Here is a 19,672-nt window from a genome sequence, read left to right on the forward strand (position 1 = left end):
CTACTGTGTTCAATACTCATTGGTATTAATCATCTCATTACCCAGTGATACCCTTCAGTTACGTTCTACTGTGCTCACTGCTCACTGGTATTAATCACCTCATTACCCAGTGATACCCTTCACTTAGGTTGTACTACTGTGCTCACAGCTCACTGGTATTAATCATCTCATTACCCAGTGATACCCTTCACATAGGTTGTACTACTGTGTTCACTGCTCACTGGTATTAATCATCTCATTACCCAGTGATACCTTTCACTTAGGTTGTACTACTATGTTGACTGCTCACTGGTATTAATCATCTCATTATCCAGTGATACCCTTCACTTAGGTTATACTACTGTGTTCACTGCTCACTGGTATTAATCATCTCATTACCCAGTGATACACTTCACTTAGGTTGTACTACCGTGTTGACTGTTCACTGGTATTAATCATCTCATTACCCAGTGATACTCTTCACTTAGGTTGTACTACTGTGTTAACTGCTCATTGGTATTAATCATCTCATTACCCAGTGATACCCTTCACTTAGGTTGCACTACTGTGCTCACAGCTCACTGGTATCATTCATCTCATTACCCAGTGATACCCTTCACTTAGGTTGTACTACTGTGTTCACTGCTCACTGGTATTAATCATCTCATTACCCAGTGATACCCTTCACTTAGGTTGTACTACTGTGTTGACTGCTCACTAGTATTATTAATAATCTCATTACCCAGTGATACTCTTCACTTAGGTTGTACTACTGTGTTCACTGCTCACTGGTATTAATCATTTCATTACCCAGTGATACCTTTCACTTAGGTTGTACTACTGTGATTACTGCTCACTGGTATTAATCATCTCATTACCCAGTGATACCCTTCACTTAGGTTGTACTACTGTGTTCACTGCTCACTGGTATTAATCATCTCATTACCCAGTGGTACTCTTCCTTAGGTTGTATTACTGTGTTCACTGCTCATTGGTATTAACCATCTCATTACCCAGTGATACCCTTCACTTAGGTTGTACTACTGTGTTGACTGCTCACTGGTATTAATCGTCTCATTACCCAGTGATACCCTTCCTTAGGTTGCATTACTGTGTTCACTGCTCATTGGTATTAACCATCTCATTACCCAGTGATACCCTTCACTTAGGTTGTACTACTGTGCTCAATGCTCATTGGTATTAATCATCTCATTACCCAGTGATACCCTTCAGTTACGTTCTACTGTGCTCACTGCTCACTGGTTTTAATCACCTCATTACCCAGTGATACCCTTCACTTAGGTTGTACTACTGTGCTCACAGCTCACTGGTATTAATCATCTCATTACCCAGTGATACCCTTCACATAGGTTGTACTACTGTGTTCACTGCTCACTGGTATTAATCATCTCATTACCCAGTGATACCTTTCACTTAGGTTGTACTACTATGTTGACTGCTCACTGGTATTAATCATCTCATTACCCAGTGATACCCTTCACTTAGGTTATACTACTGTGTTCACTGCTCACTGGTATTAATCATCTCATTACCCAGTGATACACTTCACTTAGGTTGTACTACCGTGTTGACTGTTCACTGGTATTAATCATCTCATTACCCAGTGATACTCTTCACTTAGGTTGTACTACTGTGTTAACTGCTCATTGGTATTAATCATCTCATCACCCAGTGATACCCTTCACTTAGGTTGCACTACTGTGCTCACAGCTCACTGGTATCATTCATCTCATTACCCAGTGATACCCTTCACTTAGGTTGTACTACTGTGTTCACTGCTCACTGGTATTAATCATCTCATTACCCAGTGATACCCTTCACTTAGGTTGTACTACTGTGTTCACTGCTCACTGGTATTAATCATCTCATTACCCAGTTACATAGTTACATAGTTACATAGTTACTTTGGTTGAAAAAAGACATACGTCCATCGAGTTCAACCAGTACAAAGTACAACTCCAGCCTGCTCCCTCACATATCCCTGTTGATCATAAAATCCCTGGATTAACATCATTGGCATTACCTAGTAATTGTAGCCATGGATGTCATTCAACGCAAGGAAAGCATCTAAGCCCCCTTTAAATGCAGGTATAGAGTTTGCCATAACGACTTCCTGTGGCAATGCATTCCACATCTTAATCACTCTTACTGTAAAGAACCCTTTCCTAAATAAATGGCTAAAACGTTTTTCCTCCATGCGCAGATCATGTCCTCTAGTCCTTTGAGAAGGCCTAGGGACAAAAAGCTCATCCGCCAAGCTATTATATTGCCCTCTGATGTATTTATACATGTTAATTAGATCTCCTCTAAGGCGTCTTTTCTCTAGACTAAATAAACCCAGTTTATCTAACCTTTCTTGGTAAGTGAGACCTTCCATCCCACGTATCAATTTTGTTGCTCGTCTCTGCACCTGCTCTAAAACTGCAATATCTTTTTTGTAATGTGGTGCCCAGAACTGAATTCCATATTCCAGATGTGGCCTTACTAGAGAGTTAAACAGGGGCAATATTATGCTAGCATCTCGAGTTTTTATTTCCCTTTTAATGCATCCCAAAATTTTGTTAGCTTTAGCTGCAGCGGCTTGGCATTGAGTACGATTATTTAACTTGTTGTCGATGAGTACTCCTAAGTCCTTCTCCAAGTTTGATGTCCCCAACTGTATCCCATTTATTTTGTATGGTGTTAGACCATTGGTACGACCAAAATGCATGACTTTACATTTGTCAACATTGAATTTCATCTGCCATGTATGTGCCCATATAGCCATCCTATCCAGATCCTGTTGCAATATAACACTATCTTCCTTAGAGTTGATGATTCTGCACAATTTTGTATCATCTGCAAAAATAGCAACATTGCTCACTACTGTATCCACTAGGTCATTAATAAATAAATTGAAGAGCACTGGACCCAGTACAGACCCCTGTGGGACCCCACTGCTAACAGTCTCCCATTTTGAGTATGATCCATTGACCACAACTCTTTGTTTTCTGTCCATTAGCCAGTTCCCTATCCATGAACACAGACTCTTCCCCAGTCCTTGCATCCTCATCTTTTGCACCAGACTTTTGTGGGGAACAGTGTCGAATGCCTTAGCAAAGTCTAAGTATATCACATCTACAGCATTCCCAATATCCATATTAGCATTCACTACCTCATAAAAGCTGAGCATGTTAGTCAAACAGGACCTGTCTTTAGTAAACCCATGTTGATGCTGAGAAATAAGATTATTTTCTACTATGAAGTCATGTATAGTATCTCTTAGTAACCCCTCAAATAGTTTGCATACAACTGATGTTAAGCTTACAGGTCTATAATTTCCTGGATCTGATTTTTTGCCCTTCTTAAATAATGGGAAAACGTGGGCTGTACGCCAATCCACTGGGACTCTGCCAGTCGCAAGAGAGTCACAAAAGATAAGATAAAGGGGTTTATCTATAACTGAACTTAATTCCCTTAGGACCCGAGGATGCATGCCATCCGGGCCAGGTGCCTTGTCTATTTTTAATTTATTTAGTCTTGCCTTTACTTCTTCCTGCGTTAAGTATTTAATATTACAGTTAGAAGATTGAGACTCTTCCGCCTCTGTAATTTGCAACAGTGCTGTTTCCTTTGTAAAGACAGAAGCAAAGAAAGCATTTAATAACTCTGCCTTACCTTGGTCATCCACCATTGAGTTCCCACCCTCATCCTTTAGGAGTCCTATACAGTCAACCTTTCTTTTTTTAGAGTTGATGTACTTGTAAAACTTTTTTGGGTTAGATTTGATATCCCTAGCGATTTGATTTTCAGCTTCGATCTTTGCCAGCCTAATTTCTTTTTTACAATTTTTATTGCACTCCTTATAATTGCTTAGTGCAGCCTCGGTCCCCTCCTGTTTTAGGACCTTATAGGCATTCTTTTTCCTCTTCAAAAGTGATACCTTTCATTTAGGTTGTACTACTGTGTTGGCTGCTCACTGGTATTAATCATCTCATTACCCAGTGGTACCCTTCACTTAGGTTGTACTACTGTGTTGACTGCTCACTAGTATTATTAATAATCTCATTACCCAGTGATACTCTTCACTTAGGTTGTACTACTGTGTTCACTGCTCACTGGTATTAATCATCTTATTACACAGTGATACCTTTCACTTACGTTGTAGTACTGTGATTACTGCTCACTGGTATTAATCATCTCATTACCCAGTGATACCCTTCACTTAGGATGTACTACTGTGCTCACAGCTCAATGGTATTAATAATCTCATTACCCAGTGATACTCTTCACTTAGGTTGTACTACTGTGTTCACTGCTCACTGGTATTAATCATCTCATTACCCAGTGATACCTTTCACTTAGGTTGTACTACTGTGATTACTGCTCACTGGTATTAATCATCTCATTACCCAGTGATACCCTTCAGTTAGGTTGTACTACTGTGCTCACAGCTTACTGGTATTAATCATCTCATTACCCAGTGATACCCTTCACGTAGGTTGTACTACTGTGCTCACAGCTCACTGGTATTAATCATCTCATTACCCAGTTATACCCTTCACCTAGGTTGTACTACTGTGTTCACTGTTCACTGGTATTAATCATCTCATTACCCAGTGATACCCTTCACTTAGGTTGTACTACTGTGTTCACTGCTCACTGGTAATAATCATCTCATTACCCAGTGATACCCTGCTCACTGGTATTAATCATCTCATTACCCAGTGATACCCTTCACTTAGGTTGTACTACTGTGTTCACTGCTCACTAGTATTATTAATAATCTCATTACCCAGTGATACTCTTCACTTAGGTTGTACTACTGTGTTCACTGCTCACTGGTATTAATCATCTCATTACTCAGTGATACCCTTCACTTACGTTGTACTGTGTTCACTGCTCACTGGTATTAATCATCTCATTAACCAGTGATACCCTTCACGTAGGTTGTACTACTGTGTTAATTGCTCACTGGTATTAATCATCTCATTAGCCAGTGATTCATTAGCAACATGTCTGGCAGGGTTCGTGGGGGTGTCAGGAAAGGGAGTTCCATTACCTCAGCCACTTTTGGGACTGCTCCATGGCCAGGGAGATGACGCCCAGCTGTACGGGGTCGTGATGCAGCAGAAAGGGCAGCACAGCCTGGGCCGAGGCAGCAGACGCCGTTTTCACAATATTTTAAAGTTTCTGGTCCCCATGTGGTGGTTGAGCAGATGGAACCTGAGATGTTGATGGACATCATGACTGCATCCCAGACCTCTACTGTGAGCAGCACGCCAAGCAGCAGCAGCAGCAGCCAACGCCCCACGCTTGATGTGACATCCACCCCAGCACCCAGTGGTCAGCAGCTCTCCCAGGATGACAGCGTTCTGTCCCTCAGTCCGGCATCTGGGAAAATACTGATGGAAGAAGCTCAGGACATACTGGGGACTGATATGGCAGAGATTGAGCTCGGGCCACAATCACAACTGTTATTAGATGATGTTGATGAAGAGGGGTCTGTGTCTGGGGATGTAGGGGCGGAAGAGGAGGCGGCGGAGTCACAGGAAGAGCTTGAATATGATGATGATGACCATGATGCTGATGATGACGTTGTGGTGGACCCTCCGTATGTGCAGCCTGAGTCCGGGGAAGAATGGTCAGAGCAGGATGACGAGTCACCTAGGCAAGGATATCGCCATATGTCAGGCAGGGGCAGGTGCAGTGAGGAAATAGACAGGACACTGCTTCAGCCGGCACCACCACCATGCAACCCCCAACTAGCACACATTGTTCCGCTGCACCCTCTGCTAGCAGGGGCCACAGTAAATTAAAGTCACCGGTATGGAACTATTTTGAGGTGTTAAGCCACGATAAAAAATATGCGGTGTGCAAGTTATGCAGCAAAAAATTAAGCCGTGGGAAAAATATGTCCAAGATGGGTACCTCATCCCTCCAGGGCCACCTGAAGAGCAGCTACTGCCATCAGTATGAGGCGTTCAGGAGGAGGCAGGCACTGCAAGCAGGGGGTGCTCAGAGCACAAGGCCCACCACCGCAGCAGCATCATCCCTCCCTCAGGGTCGTGAATCCCCACCGCAGCAGTACTAGCATGCAAGCGCTCATCCAACTCGGCTACTCCGGACACAGACATTGAGGCTGGCAGCCAGTCGTCTCTCTCCTCTGTCTCCCCTGCATCCCGTCGTCGTCAGATCCTGCTGAGCGACACCTTTCAGGGTCTGACCAAGCCTCTGCCTCCAAACAACAGGCGGATCCGCAAAGTAAATGGCTTGCTGGCCTGGGCCATGGCATCACAGCTCCTTCCCTACTCCCTGGTGCAGGAGGGGAGCGATATGCAGACGCTGCTCCAATTTGGCATCCCCGAGTGGAAAATCCCCAGTCGCCACTATTTCAGCAGGAACGCCATCCCAGCACTCCACAAGTTTGTGGTGGAAACGGGCCGGTTCGCTCGACTACTCTGTGGGCGAGCGGGTCCACGTGACCATGGACTCGTGGAGTAGCCGATTTGGGACAGGTCGCTACCTGTCCTTTACGGCCCACTGGGTGACACTGGTGGAAGGGAGGGAGGACGAGCGCAGCAGCCCAGTTAGTGGTGCCACCACACGGGATCAGGGGGGATGCAGCAGGCTCCTCTCATCCCACTCCCTCAACACCCGGAAAGCAAGCAAGTAGTGGAGGAGGTGGAGGAGTTGGAGGTCCCTAACCTGAATGATGAGGAGGAGGAGCAGAGCGCCGCAGGCATTGTACGGGGATGGCAGCTTGGGGAGGATGACACAGCACAGGAAGAGGACAGGCATGGGATATGGCACAACAACGAGGACGATGAAGAACTTGCTGCCAAGACCCACTTGTTTCCCATCGGTGTGCACATGTTGCGCTGCTTTCGCAAGGGACCCCCGGGTGATCCAGATGCCTTCAAGGGAGAACATCTGGATCACCTTGATGCTGGACCCACGTCTGAAGGGGAAGCTGGGAGACTTCATGATGCCATCCACCACCGAGCAACGCACAAGGGAGTTGCAGGAGGCCCTTGTGCGCAGAGTACTGGAAGCATTCCCCAGCTTTCCACCCCCACTGTAACTGCTCTGCCAACCCAGCAACAGGTGCCTGACATAGCCACCAGCAGCACAACAACCACCACCAGCAGCAGCAACTGGTGCCCCGGAGATCTGAAGAGCCTAAGTAAGAGCCTGTATGCAGTGCAGCAGCCCAGAGCAGAGGTGCCAAGCACAGTATCCACCTCCAACCAGCACCAGCAGCGAATAACCAGCATGGTGGCTGACTACATGGGGTCATTCAGCGGGCTCAATGACACCGACAGCCCCATGGACCCCTTGGAGTACTGGGTGAAGAGACTGGACATCTGGAGGGAGCTTGCCCAGTACGCCCTGGAACTCCTGTCCCCCCTTCCAGTGTCCTCTCCGAGAGATGTTTCAGTGCGGCTGGTGGCGTGGTCACCGAGAAGCGCTCTAGGCTCTCCCACGCCAATGTGGATAAACTCACCTTCTTGAAAATCAACCAGGCTTGGGTGGAAGGTGAGTTCCTGGCCCCTATTGTCGGACACAGGGGGACATGAAGTAGCTGCTGCAATGTGTTAACCATGCCTGCCTTTGAACTGTCCGGCCGCTTTGTTATCCTGACTCAGTCGCTACTAGTACAACTCAGCGTTCACTCTGCCCGGGTTACCGGGCGCATCGAATGTTTGGGGCAGCACTATTACACTGTGGTACTACTACTACTACTACTACTACTACCAGTGAGTTGCCATGGTCCTTCTGTGCTGCTGAACTGACCGGCCGCTTTGTCCTCCTGACTCAGTCGCTGCTAGTACTACTCTGCGTTCACTCTGCCTGGGTCACCGGGCGCATCTAATGTTTGGGGCAGCACTATTACACTGTGGTACTACTACTACCAGTGAGTTGCCATGGTCCTTCTGTGCTGCTGAACTGACCGGCCGATTTGTCCTCCTGACTCAGTCTCTACTAGTACTACTCTGCGTTCACTCTGCCCGGGTCATGGGACACATCTAATTTTTGGGGCAGCACTATTACACTGTGGTACTACTACCAGTGAGCTGCCATGGTCGTTCTGTGCTGCTGAACTGACCGGCCGCTTTGTCCTCCTGACTCAGTCGCTAGTAGTACTACTGCAATCTGAGAGAGAAGGGGCAGGCACTCAGTGGAAACTGTGGATGCTGTAGAGATGACTAGCTATAGGTGTGAAACTCCTTGCAGAAGCTACGTGCTCAAGACAATAGTAAGCAGAACATTGCAAAATCTCAAAAAAGAAAAAGCATCAATGTCTGGCACTGTAGCTTTAATGCAAGCAGCAGGTGTACAGCAGATGTAAATCACAATCATATACACAAAGGCATGTGTCCATGTGGAAATAAGGTACTTATTGTGCTCTGCTGGAGTGGGGAGGCAACTGTCGGCGCCAGAGGGTGCATGGCCTTACGACCATTTCGCAATGGGGTGAGCCTTGCTTCCTTGGAGGCTAACGTGCACAAAGTACTGGACGGGAGAAGCCATTAAAGTAGCCTACTTCCGTTAAAAGTCCCTGCCTATCTGTCCTACATGGCATGGAGCCAATTCAATGATAGAAGCTTAGTATGCGTCATGACGAGCGGTGTACAAACGTCACTGTGTTCAGAGGACGCCTAAGGCATTCAAAGAGGAGAGCGTAGCTATAGCAACCTAGTCCGCTCCCAATCCATGCAAGAGGCGACAGCAAACGGCTGTCAACCAATCGGCGGACAGGGGGCGGATACATCGCACGTATAGTAAACAAAGGGTTGTGCATAGCAGCGTCAGCCCTCACACATAGCAACGCAGGCCACAGTGAAACGCCTATCAGCCTGCGATATAGGCAAGGGGGGGCCGGCAGTAACGCACAAGATCCTCCGCACCACGTATTTCCTGGTTGATTACCAAGGAAAGGAGCTTATTAGCTGGGTCGTGGTGTGGCATGCTATAAGCCCTAATTACACTGTTGTCAGTGTAAATATGGATGGCTCCAGGTCGGGGGGGGGGAAAGGGGGGGGGGAAGAAAAAAGAGGGAATAGGTGAGGGGTGCCTGGAGGGAAGTGAGTGCAAGTGAGAAAGTGGGGAAAGATGGTGTGGGTAGCAGGAAAGGACAGTGAGGTGGAGCACTAGTCCCAGGAATAGGGGCCCATAGACAGCAGAAGTGGGAGAGAAATGAAAATAGCTCCAAGTACCCGAGAGATACCCTGGAGAGTAGAAAACACCCAGGTAGCGTACAATATGGCCGCAAGGTATAAAGAGTAATAAATGTATAGAGATTGTTATATAAATTTAGAAAGCTGTACTCAGCATAATTAAATATTGACAACCTATGCGACCAAATGTATAGAGGCGCAAAGAACAGTAATGGACCAAAGATCCGAAAAGATGGAGATTAAGGATCAAGGAAGCAGGCTAGATCGACATAGTCGTTCAAGCCTAAAGGGCCCATACCATCAGTCTTGAAGATCCAGTTTGCTTCTAGCTTAAAAACAAGGAACACCAAGAGCCCCAATAGTGAAATATGTACTGGTAAATGGTTACTAGATAGAGTAAATATTAATACTAACAAACCAGGGTTACCATTAGGCAACCACTGTAAAGGCAGGTAGGGAGATTTTCCTGACCCCACTCAGGAATAAGAAGTCGCTCTCTGTAGATGAGAAAAAGGGGGTTCAACCCTCCACCCAGGGTGGACTCAATATTATGCAGGAGAACAGAGGCACCAAAAGGATAAAAGGAAGCTAAATGAGCTTAAAAACCAAATTCTTGGTAAATAGAGGAGGTAGTGGTGGACTTACCTCCTCCAAGTAGACACACAACGACTGTAGTAAAGACAGTCAATATATTTTATTTATGAACTCCAAATATGCAACGCTTTTCGCAGGTTTGATCCCGCTTCATCAGGCAATAACAACGGAGCAATAGCATATGTGGTCAGTAGAAGAGCCAGGTACCTCTGCCCACATATGCTCTGTTGTTATTGCCTGGTGAAGCGGGATCAAACCTGCGAAACGCGTTGCATATTTGGAGTTCATAAATAAAATATATTGACTGTCTTTACTACAGTCGTTGTGTGTATACTTGGAGGAGGTAAGTCCACCACTACCTCCTCTATTTAAAAAGAATTTGGTTTTTAAGCTCATTTAGCTTCCTTTTATCCTTTTGGCGCCTCTGTTCTCCTGCTTCTAGCGTAAGAAGCAGTTTCTTCCTGTTGCCACCTCTGCGTGGAAGATGACAATGATCCACACAGGCAAAGGATAAAAAGCTGGTATCCGAGTTATGGACAGCAAACATGTGCTCCACCACTCTCGGGCAGCCCTTAACCCTTAGGCAACAGGCGGACATGCTCCAGGATTCTGTCCTTGACCATCCTGGTTGTTTTGCCAACGTAAAAGCGTTGGCAAGGACACCATAGTGCATAGACAACATAACTTGTCCTGCAGGTTGCAAAAAAAGGGACCTTGAATTGAATCGGCCCCAGTCTATACGATTTGCCTGTCTTCATGTGTCGGCATGCCTTGCATGCCCCACAACGATGTCGCAAATATATTCGTTATAGAGGGGGTCTTTGTCACCTCTGTCAAGATACATTCTGACCGCTTTAAGGCCCTCTAAATGCGGTATCCTGCTGTAAAGGCTTGTGACATTAATGGTAACCAACAGGTCCCCTTCGCACCACGATGTGGACTCCAGGCCCTCTAGAACGTCGAGGGTATCGCTCAGGTGACATGGAACATGCGATAGGAGAGGTCTGAGGATGTGGTCCAGATACCTAGAGAGTCTCTCCGTGACCAAACCTAGGCCCGACACAATGGGTCGGCCCGGTGGGTCGGTCTGGGATTTGTGAATCTTAGGTAAATTGAACCAGACCGGCTTAACTGGAAAATCGGGTAACAGATCCTTAGCCAATCTGGGGGTCAAAAAGCCCAATTCTACCCCTTGTCGTAGGAGAGACCTCAAGGCGGATTGATATCCCACAGTGGGGTCTCCCTTTAAGGATTTGTAGGTTGAAGAGTCGGTTAGCTGTCTCAGCGCCTCATTTTTATAAGCTGTAGTAGCACTAGTAACTACTGAACCCCTCTTGTCCGCCTTTCTTATGGTCAGGTCTGGGCGGTTCTTAAGCCATTTAAGGGCTTTCAATTCCACTGGGGTAAGGTTGAGTCGTGACTGGGGGTACAGAAGGGCTTTAACTTCCCTATCCACTTGCTTCTCAAAGATATCGATAGCAGATCCAGCTTGTGTAGGGATGGGCATAGTGGATTTATAGGGTTGAAATTTCTTAGGGTCACATAGCGACACTTCAGTCGGGACTGACTCTATTAACAGTTCGTTCAAGGATGAGATTATCTCTAAGTCCTTATCGTTCCAGCTTTTTGATGTGCTGAACCCAAGAACTCCCACAGTTGGCCTTCCTCCTGATTGGGTATTACTAACTGGATTGTCCCCATCCGACTTCTTTTCAAAGTGGTGTCTGATATTTAGCTTCCTGACTCCCTTATATAAATCCACCTTGAAACTAGAATAGTCAAATTGAGTGGATAGAGAATAGTTCAAACCCTTATTAAGTAATTCTTCAACTCCTTCTGGAAGTATTACAGGGGTAAGATTGACTAGATTTGTTTTAATGTTTGAGGGCATTATTAATGCCTTGTCTTCCTCTTTTTGCTCTTCCTCTTTTTGTCCTCCCAGGAAACTTACTTTTCTCCTGTGTTTTCCTCTTCCTCGCCGGACTCATCTTCTAAAGGGGCCTGTTGGTCCTCGGTCGGGGATTTCTTGGGTTTTTGTGGTTTAGGCGATTTTTGTTGTTTTCGTGGTTGTCGTCTAGGTGTTTTGTTTGGTATATCTTCCCCGCTGGACTCTGACTCGGTCCTCCAGTAGCTTCTGGGTCTCTTAGGGGAGCGAGGTCTACCTCTCGGTCCCTGATTGACAAATGATCCCCAGTTGAAGATTCTGCCAAACTTATAGTCCTCTCTGTCTCGCAAGTATTTCTTCAGCTTGCGTGCTTTAATATTGTCTTGTAGAGGTACCAATTTCTTGTCTATCTTATCGAGAGGTTCTTTAAATAAACTATCAGGTACCAGTTTCTTGTATTCCAGTTTGCTTTCAGATATAGCAGATGTAATCAGGCTCAGCTCAACTTTACTTCTATCCAGCACTATGTTCTGTAGGCGTGCCGAATGCTCCAAAAATTCCTGTTTCCAAGTCTCCAAAAATTTTGGATCCTGTCTGTACTCAGAGGGCTCTTGGTATCTCCTGAATTCTCTGGCCACCAAGTCTTCGCCCTTATACTTCTCAAGGGTGGTGATTGTCCAAAAAACTCCCACCTCTCTCTCACAGAGCCTCTCCAGGTTCTGCCCCTACTCTTTGGAACTCCCTACCACACCCAGTAAAGACAGCACCATCCCTGGAGCTATTCAAATCCAGACTGAAAAGCCACCTGTTTAGCCTGGCATTTCCAGATTTATAAAATTCTTCCTCTGTACCACGATGGTCGGAGCCATGCTTATGCGCTTTGAGTCCCACGGGAGAAAAGCGCTTTACAAATGTTATTTGTTGTTGTTGTTGTTGTTGTTGTTGCTCCAGCACCTTGGCGCCTACAGTAGAGTTGGAACAATTAGGACCACTAGTATAGGCAAAAAAGCCAGATAGGTCCGACTTCCCCGCAGTGACGTTGTCACCTTGCACCTTTTCGGCCTCGTCCACAGTATCTAACTCCTCCGGAGAAAGATCTTTGTCTATATTAGACAAAACTAGTGCTCAATGCAAAGAAACAAGTCCAAATGCAATCTGAGAGAGAAGGGGCAGGCACTCAGTGGAAACTGTGGATGCTGTAGAGATGACTAGCTATAGGTGTGAAACTACAGCTATGTCGATCTAGCCTGCTTTCTTGATTCTTAATCTTCATCTTTTCGGATCTTTGGTCCATTACTGTTCTTCGCGCCTTTATACATTTGGTCACATAGGTTGTCAATATTTAATTATGCTGAGTACAGCTTTCTAAATTTATATAACAATCTCTATACATTTATTACTCTTTATACCTTGCGGCCATATTGTACGCTACCTGGGTGTTTTCTACTCTCCAGGGTATCTCTCGGATACGTGGAGCTGTTTTCATTTCTCTCCCACTTCTGCTCTCTATGGGCCCCTATTCCTGGGACTAGTGCTCCGCCTCACTGTCCTTTCCTGCTACCCACACCATCTTTCCCCACTTTCTCACTTGCACTCACTTCCCTCCAGGCACCTCTCACCTATTCCCTCTTTTTTCTTCCCCCCCCCCCCCCTTTTTCCCCACTGACCTGGAGCCATCCATATTTACACTGACAACAGTAATTAGGGCTTATAGCATGCCACACCACGACCCAGCTAATACGCTCCTTTCCTTGGTAATCAACCAGGAAATACGTGGTGCGGAGGATCTTGTGCGTTTCGGCCGGCCCCCCCTTGCCTATATCGCAGGCTGATAGGCGTTTTACTGCGGCCTGCATTGCTATGTGTGAGGGCTGACGCTGCTATGCACAACCATTTGTTTACTATACGTGCGACGTTTCCGCCCCCTGTCCGCCGATTGGCTGATTGGGAGCTGACTAGGTTGCTATAGCTACACTCTCCTCTTTTAATGCTGTAGGCGTCCTCTGAACGTGGTGACGTTTGTACACCGCTCGTCATGACGCATACTAAGCTTCTATCATTGGATTGGCTCCATACCGTGTAGGCCAGATAGGCGGGGACTTTTAACGAAAGTAGGCTACTTAATGGCCTCTCCCGTCCAGCACTTTGTGCACGTTAGCCTCCTAGGAAGCAAGGCTCACCCCATTGCGAAACGGTCGTAAGGCCGTGCACCCTCTGGCGCCCACAGTTGCCTCCCCACTCCAGCAGAGCACGATAAGTACCTTATTTCCACATGGACACATGCCTTTGTGTGTATGATTGTGATTTACATCTGCGCTACTGGTACTACTCTGCGATCACTCTGCCCGGGAGATGAAGATTTCATTTTTCAGCACGACCTGGCATCTGCTCGCACTGCCAAAACCAATGGTAAATGGTTTACTGACCATGGTATTACTGTGCTTAATTGGCCGCCAACTCTCCTGACCTGAACCCCATAGAGAATCTGTGGGATATTGTGAAGAGAAAGTTGAGAGACGCAAGACCCAACACTCTGGATGAGCTTAAGGCCGCTATCGAAACATCCTGGGCCTCCATAACACCTGAGCAATGCCACAGGCTGATTGCCTCCATGCGACGCCGCATTGAAGCAGTCATTTCTGCAAAAGGATTCCCGACCAAAGTGCATAACTGAACATAATTATTTGAAGGTTGACTTTTTTTGTTTCAAAAACACTTTTCTTTTATTGGTCGGATGAAATATGCTAATTTTTTGAGATAGGAATTTTGGGTTTTCATGAGCTGTATGCCAAAATCATCAATATTAAAACAATAAAAGGCTTGAACTACTTCAGTTGTGTGTAATGAATCTAAAATATATGAAAGTCTAATGTTTATCAGTACATTACAGAAAAGAATGAACTTTATCACAATATGCTAATTTTTTGAGAAGATCCTGTACACACCACGTGTCTCCCAAAGTGTACATCCATATAGAGCCAGATAAAGAGGCAGTACATATTACATACAACCTCTTAATACCCAAAAGAAGCCTCCAGAAATGCGTGGAAATACACAGACTCTTTTCCCCTTACTTGTATTGTGCCGTGTACGCTCTGGGTCTCCAGTGTGAAGGCGGTTACTTTCACCTATGCGCAGACAAGGGGGGCTTGCCTACACGGTGATTTATGTGCCCGGCGAGCTCGCCCCTCCTATTGTTGTCTGCGCATATCTGACTGGATCCCTATGCAGGGCATTGGGCATGCGCGACCTCACGGATTTCCGGCACACCCGGGCTTCCTGGAACGCAGCAGCCGCGCCTCGATATGGATGTGGCTGACGTATTTCCATTTATGGCGTGGGGAACGCTTGCTATCATACAGACAATAATCACTCAGTCTGGGGTCCTGAGAAGCTGCATTACCGCCAAAATCGGTCGACACTTAGCCCACTACAGCCAACAGCTGTGCAGCCGGATGTTCTCTTCACGTCAGTGACCATTTGAACTACCTATTTCATTGTCGCTTGATGGACTGTCCTATGTGGCATATGGATCTACACATGATGAACCCTCTTCAGGAGCGGTAGCTATAACATGAGCCATTACATCTTGCTGGATCTTTACTTTTTTAAGTGCACAATTAAAGATCATATATACAACAGTTAATTGCTTGTTGGACTACAGGGACATGAATGTTGCGATTGGACATCTATAGTTCATACTAACTGATATCTGGTTACTACTGGCAGCGGGGCTTACTCTGTTCTGCATCAGAATCAGCTAATATTTGGATCCTTATATGCCCAAGTTTACATCACGACAAGTTTACAAGTGAACTGTCATGCTTATGTTGCTTGCATCTTGAAAAGTCACCTACATTGAGCTATGTTCTCTTTTTGATACTGCATCACTGCCCTACAACCTGTTGAGATTATACAGGACATACCTTACCTCATGTACAGAGGACTTTATCAGGCTAATTATGGAAATGTGCTGAGTGGGCTTACAGACCGTTCATTTTAACCTATGTTCTTTTTTGCCTATATACATGGGGATGAGTTTATCCCTTTTAGGGTGTTTTAATGGAAACAATAAATGCTTTTTTACTTTTATACATACATGACTCATTGAGTGCTTTGGCTTGTAGATGGGTTCTGCTTTCCTCTTTGTACAGTTCAACTATTCAGCCGGACCACTCTGAGCAATGTTTAAAATTGATAATTACTGTTATCTTGGAACAGTGGTGTGTTGGTTGAGACGCAAACTCTAGACTCTAATGGTATGTATTTTTTGACTTATATGTTTTTAACAGATGTTTGTATACGGCGTGCCTCTGAGGAAGCGGCTTTTGGCCGTGAAACACGTCAGGCATTTATTTTATGTGAAGTGAAGGTCTGATGTTGTATCTAAACATAGTATCCGCAATTTGAAGAAATAAGGAATGAAGAATAAATAAGAGAGTTTTGGTTCACAGAAAACACCGTTTTTGTGTGTGTTAAATTTTGGAGTACATGTCCACTGTACTGCTGGGGAGTGCAAAACTGTCTGTCCCTGGGTGCTGAAAACTTTAGCTACACGTCTGTTAAAAGAAATGCAGATTTTTCATATCATGTGAATTGAGACAATTAAATAAACTTCCTGCTGATTTTGACTGGTCTAAATCAAAGCTGCATACAATTTGCATTAAATCTGAACTGAAGCTACAAAAATTAGCATCTCATTGACCATCACTTTTGGTGACACTAACAGTTTCTCCTTTTAGATTTGGATTTAAAAAAAAAAAAACACAAACAAAAACAAACCTTGATCATGTGACTGATCTATAATCAACCAATATAGATACTTTGAATAATGGTAATCATTAACAAACTTTTCCCCATCCCTTTCTTGCACCTCTGACACTGTGGTTGCCATTGGCAGGTTTTGGTATGCCATATCAATTGTAATGTATAGAGTGCTTGGGGGGCCCCAGTGTTAAACTTGCCTCAGGGCTCACAGCTCCTTAGCTATGCCACTGAATATAGGTAACGTAGATACTTACATATAAGTCGTCCCAAGTCGAGGTACCTAAGTTTTCTTCAGAAACAAGGAAAAATTGATTGACTTAATTATAACCCTTTCACGGTATAAAAAGTCAGTCAGATGTGCTTTCAGCATAAGGCATACCACTCCCCAGTATAAACAGCCAAATGTGCCCCCAGTATGAGACAGCTCCATGCCCATAGCCAGATATGCCCCCTGTATCAGGTAGCTCATCTCCCCATAGCCAGATGTGTTCCAAGTATTTAGCAGCTTCCCCCCAGGTGTCCTAAGACACCACTAAAGGGTTTCACAGAAATTAGACACAGCTAGAGCACAACACAGGCTAGAGATGGCACTGACATTACTGCTGCACACACTGCTCGTCTCCCCTCCACCCCATCCGATCTGCTCTGCTGGCCCTGAATCAGCTTGCTTAGGTGTCACTAAAGGCAGCGGCGTCATTTCTGAACTCCACATGGATATGACCCTCTGGAGGCCAGTCATATGACGGGAATCCCCGCAAGCTCGCTCAGCACTGGTGTCACTACAGGGGCCGGCATCACTACTGCACTCCGCTCTGATCGGTTCTGCTCTCGTGGCCCAGGCACAGGCCAGTCTGCACACAGCAAGGGAGGTAACTCGCATATAAGTTGTGAGGGTAGCTTCAGGGCATTTTGGTCGCTGAAAAAAATTTGGTTTATACACAACTACATACAGTACGTTATGTAGGTATCACTGAAGAGTGTTGCTTATATCAAAGTGAATGCAAATAGTACTCTAGCTTACCTGGACTCACATTTTCATACAGCGTTTCATCATAAGTAAAGCTTCAAATTAAAGGTGGCCATACCATACATCTGTCGATTTTGTGGCCGATCAACCATTTGATTTGATTATAATCATTGAATCAAATGAAAATCGGTGATGCAACGAGCATGATTTTGCACCGAAATTGGTCGAATGTATCGATCGGATATCCTGGAAAATCTCAGGCTAAAGTGGTCGATTGGATGCATGGCTGTAACACATGTGATATTGCAACAATTGCAACGGAAACATCTGTCATCCTTTGTATCGTATGTAGTTATGCAGCACTGTGCAATATGTTGGCGCTTTATAAATACAATAAATAATAATAATAAACTTGTTTAATGACAAGAGAGATAATAGTGTTCCACACATCCACTTACTTGACTGTAGCTTGGAATGGCTGATCTTGTTTGGTTGCTGCTGATTGGGAACTGCAATGCAGATGTTTCCCCGAAGTCAAGAGTCTGGTTGCTATTATAGGTTGATAAATACTGGAAAGAGCCTTCAGGTTTAGAACTTAGCTGAACAGCACTTTGAGATAGCAGGTTGGGCCCTGAGGTAAGAAAAGTAAATGTAAAATAGTAAGTGAAGCAGAAGAAATAATTGTTGAAATACTTAAAGCGGAACGAAACCCAGCATTTCTTCTTTACTCTAAAAAATTATTTACAGTATATTATATACAACTGTGTTTACTTAATTGGATCAAGTGAGGAATGTATGGAGACAAAGTGGGAGAAAGCGCACTCAGTGTGTGGATTATGAAAAGTGGCCAGCCGACCGTAGAATGATCTCAGTGTAGTGCTGGTTAGCCCATATGGGTGTACCAGCTCGCAGGCTTTGTCCCTTTGAGCCAGGGACCAGGCTCCTGGCAACCGGGATTCCTTCGTTCCTCTCCTCTCACAGCTGTGGATAGCACCACTCGCCTTGCAGTCACCAGCGTTCTGCACTATACAGGTGCTCAGTGGCCATGGCGGGTGCCAATTGTATGAGTATATTCCCTTTTGTAGAGGGATCGTGTGCAAGCTGTCTTCCACCTTCCAGCACAAGCGTTACCTGCCCTCTGCGGGCGCTTGTTAGCTGGTAATGTATAATGGAGTTGGCAGGGGTGAGGTGCAAGTCTGTGCAAACAACAATACACGGGTAAGCCGTGTAATGTAAAAATGTAAATTCTAAATTCTGCATCAATCTGCTTTTATGGTATGCAACTGTTTCATTTTCCTGGCTGTATGCTTAAATTCTAAATTCTGCATCAATCTGCTTTTATGGTATGCAACTGTTTCATTTTCCTGGCTGTATAAATTCTGCATCAATCTGCTTTTATGGTATGCAACTGTTTCATTTTCCTGGCTGTATACTTAAATTCTAAATCAATCTGCTTTTATGGTATGCAACTGTTTCATTTTCCTGGCTGTATGCTTAAATTCTAAATTCTGCATCAATCTGCTTTTATGGTATGCAACTGTTTCATTTTCCTGGCTGTATGCTTAAATTCTAAATTCTGCATCAGTCTGCTTTTATGGTATGCAACAGTTTCATTTTCCTGGCTGTATGCTTAAATTCTAAATTCTGCATCAATCTGCTTTTATGGTATGCAACTGGTATGCAACCACACTGACACACGCCATCGATCACACATCCCAAAATTGGGGTACCCCACTAGCAGCATGAACCAGTCCACCTGTGAAAAAAGGATGCAACAATAGAATAGGGGGCACAGAAACAAATTTCTGTGTGTCCAGTATCATCTGAACAGACGTATATTAAGTCTCATTCAAAAACCGGCATGCCGTTAAATCTTAATATCTCCGGGCTCAATGCTCTATACTCACAACCTCCGATAATACCTGTCGATAGCCAACAAAGAGGAGCTTCACCTGGCTATGTTGCTCCAGCCGCACAGACAGGCTTTATACGTTGTAATCCAATAGGGGCTGTCATGCTTACCGTCCTGTTGCGCGGCGTCCGGCGTCTCACGGCAATCGCACGCTGTGCTGTTTACTTCCTGGTTGTCTTCGGAGGTCAGGGCGCATGCGTGCGCAGTTACGCAATAGAGTTACGCGTTCACGCTGACAGTGATGACGCGTGGACGCGTGTGCGCATGCGTAATTTTCAAATCTCGCGCCCAAACGAGAAGCCAGGCTATTTAAGCCATCCCCATCTTGTTACCAGTGCTGACAGCTCGTTTTCAGCTCTGGTTAACGTTAGCTTGTGCTTACCTGC

At 45.3% G+C, this 19,672-nt stretch overlaps 1 protein-coding gene across 14 annotated transcripts in view; it reads right to left on the reverse strand.

The window, feature by feature from the left end:
* CTNND2 (catenin delta 2) overlaps positions 1–19,672 on the reverse strand; it is a 2,713,436-nt gene that overhangs the window by 2,300,213 nt on the left and 393,551 nt on the right. For all 14 annotated transcript variants that reach the window (XR_011020838.1, XR_011020837.1, XM_068236432.1 and 11 more), the window contains one exon: positions 17,833–18,005. Coding sequence is in view for 12 of the 14 variants with exons in the window: in XM_068236432.1 (XP_068092533.1) it covers positions 17,833–18,005 (173 nt within the window). In the remaining 2 variants the exon portion in view is untranslated. The remainder of the gene's footprint in view (positions 1–17,832; positions 18,006–19,672) is intronic.

The sequence above is a fragment of the Hyperolius riggenbachi genome, chromosome 5, assembly GCF_040937935.1.
Source record: "Hyperolius riggenbachi isolate aHypRig1 chromosome 5, aHypRig1.pri, whole genome shotgun sequence".
Classification (NCBI taxonomy): domain Eukaryota; kingdom Metazoa; phylum Chordata; class Amphibia; order Anura; family Hyperoliidae; genus Hyperolius; species Hyperolius riggenbachi.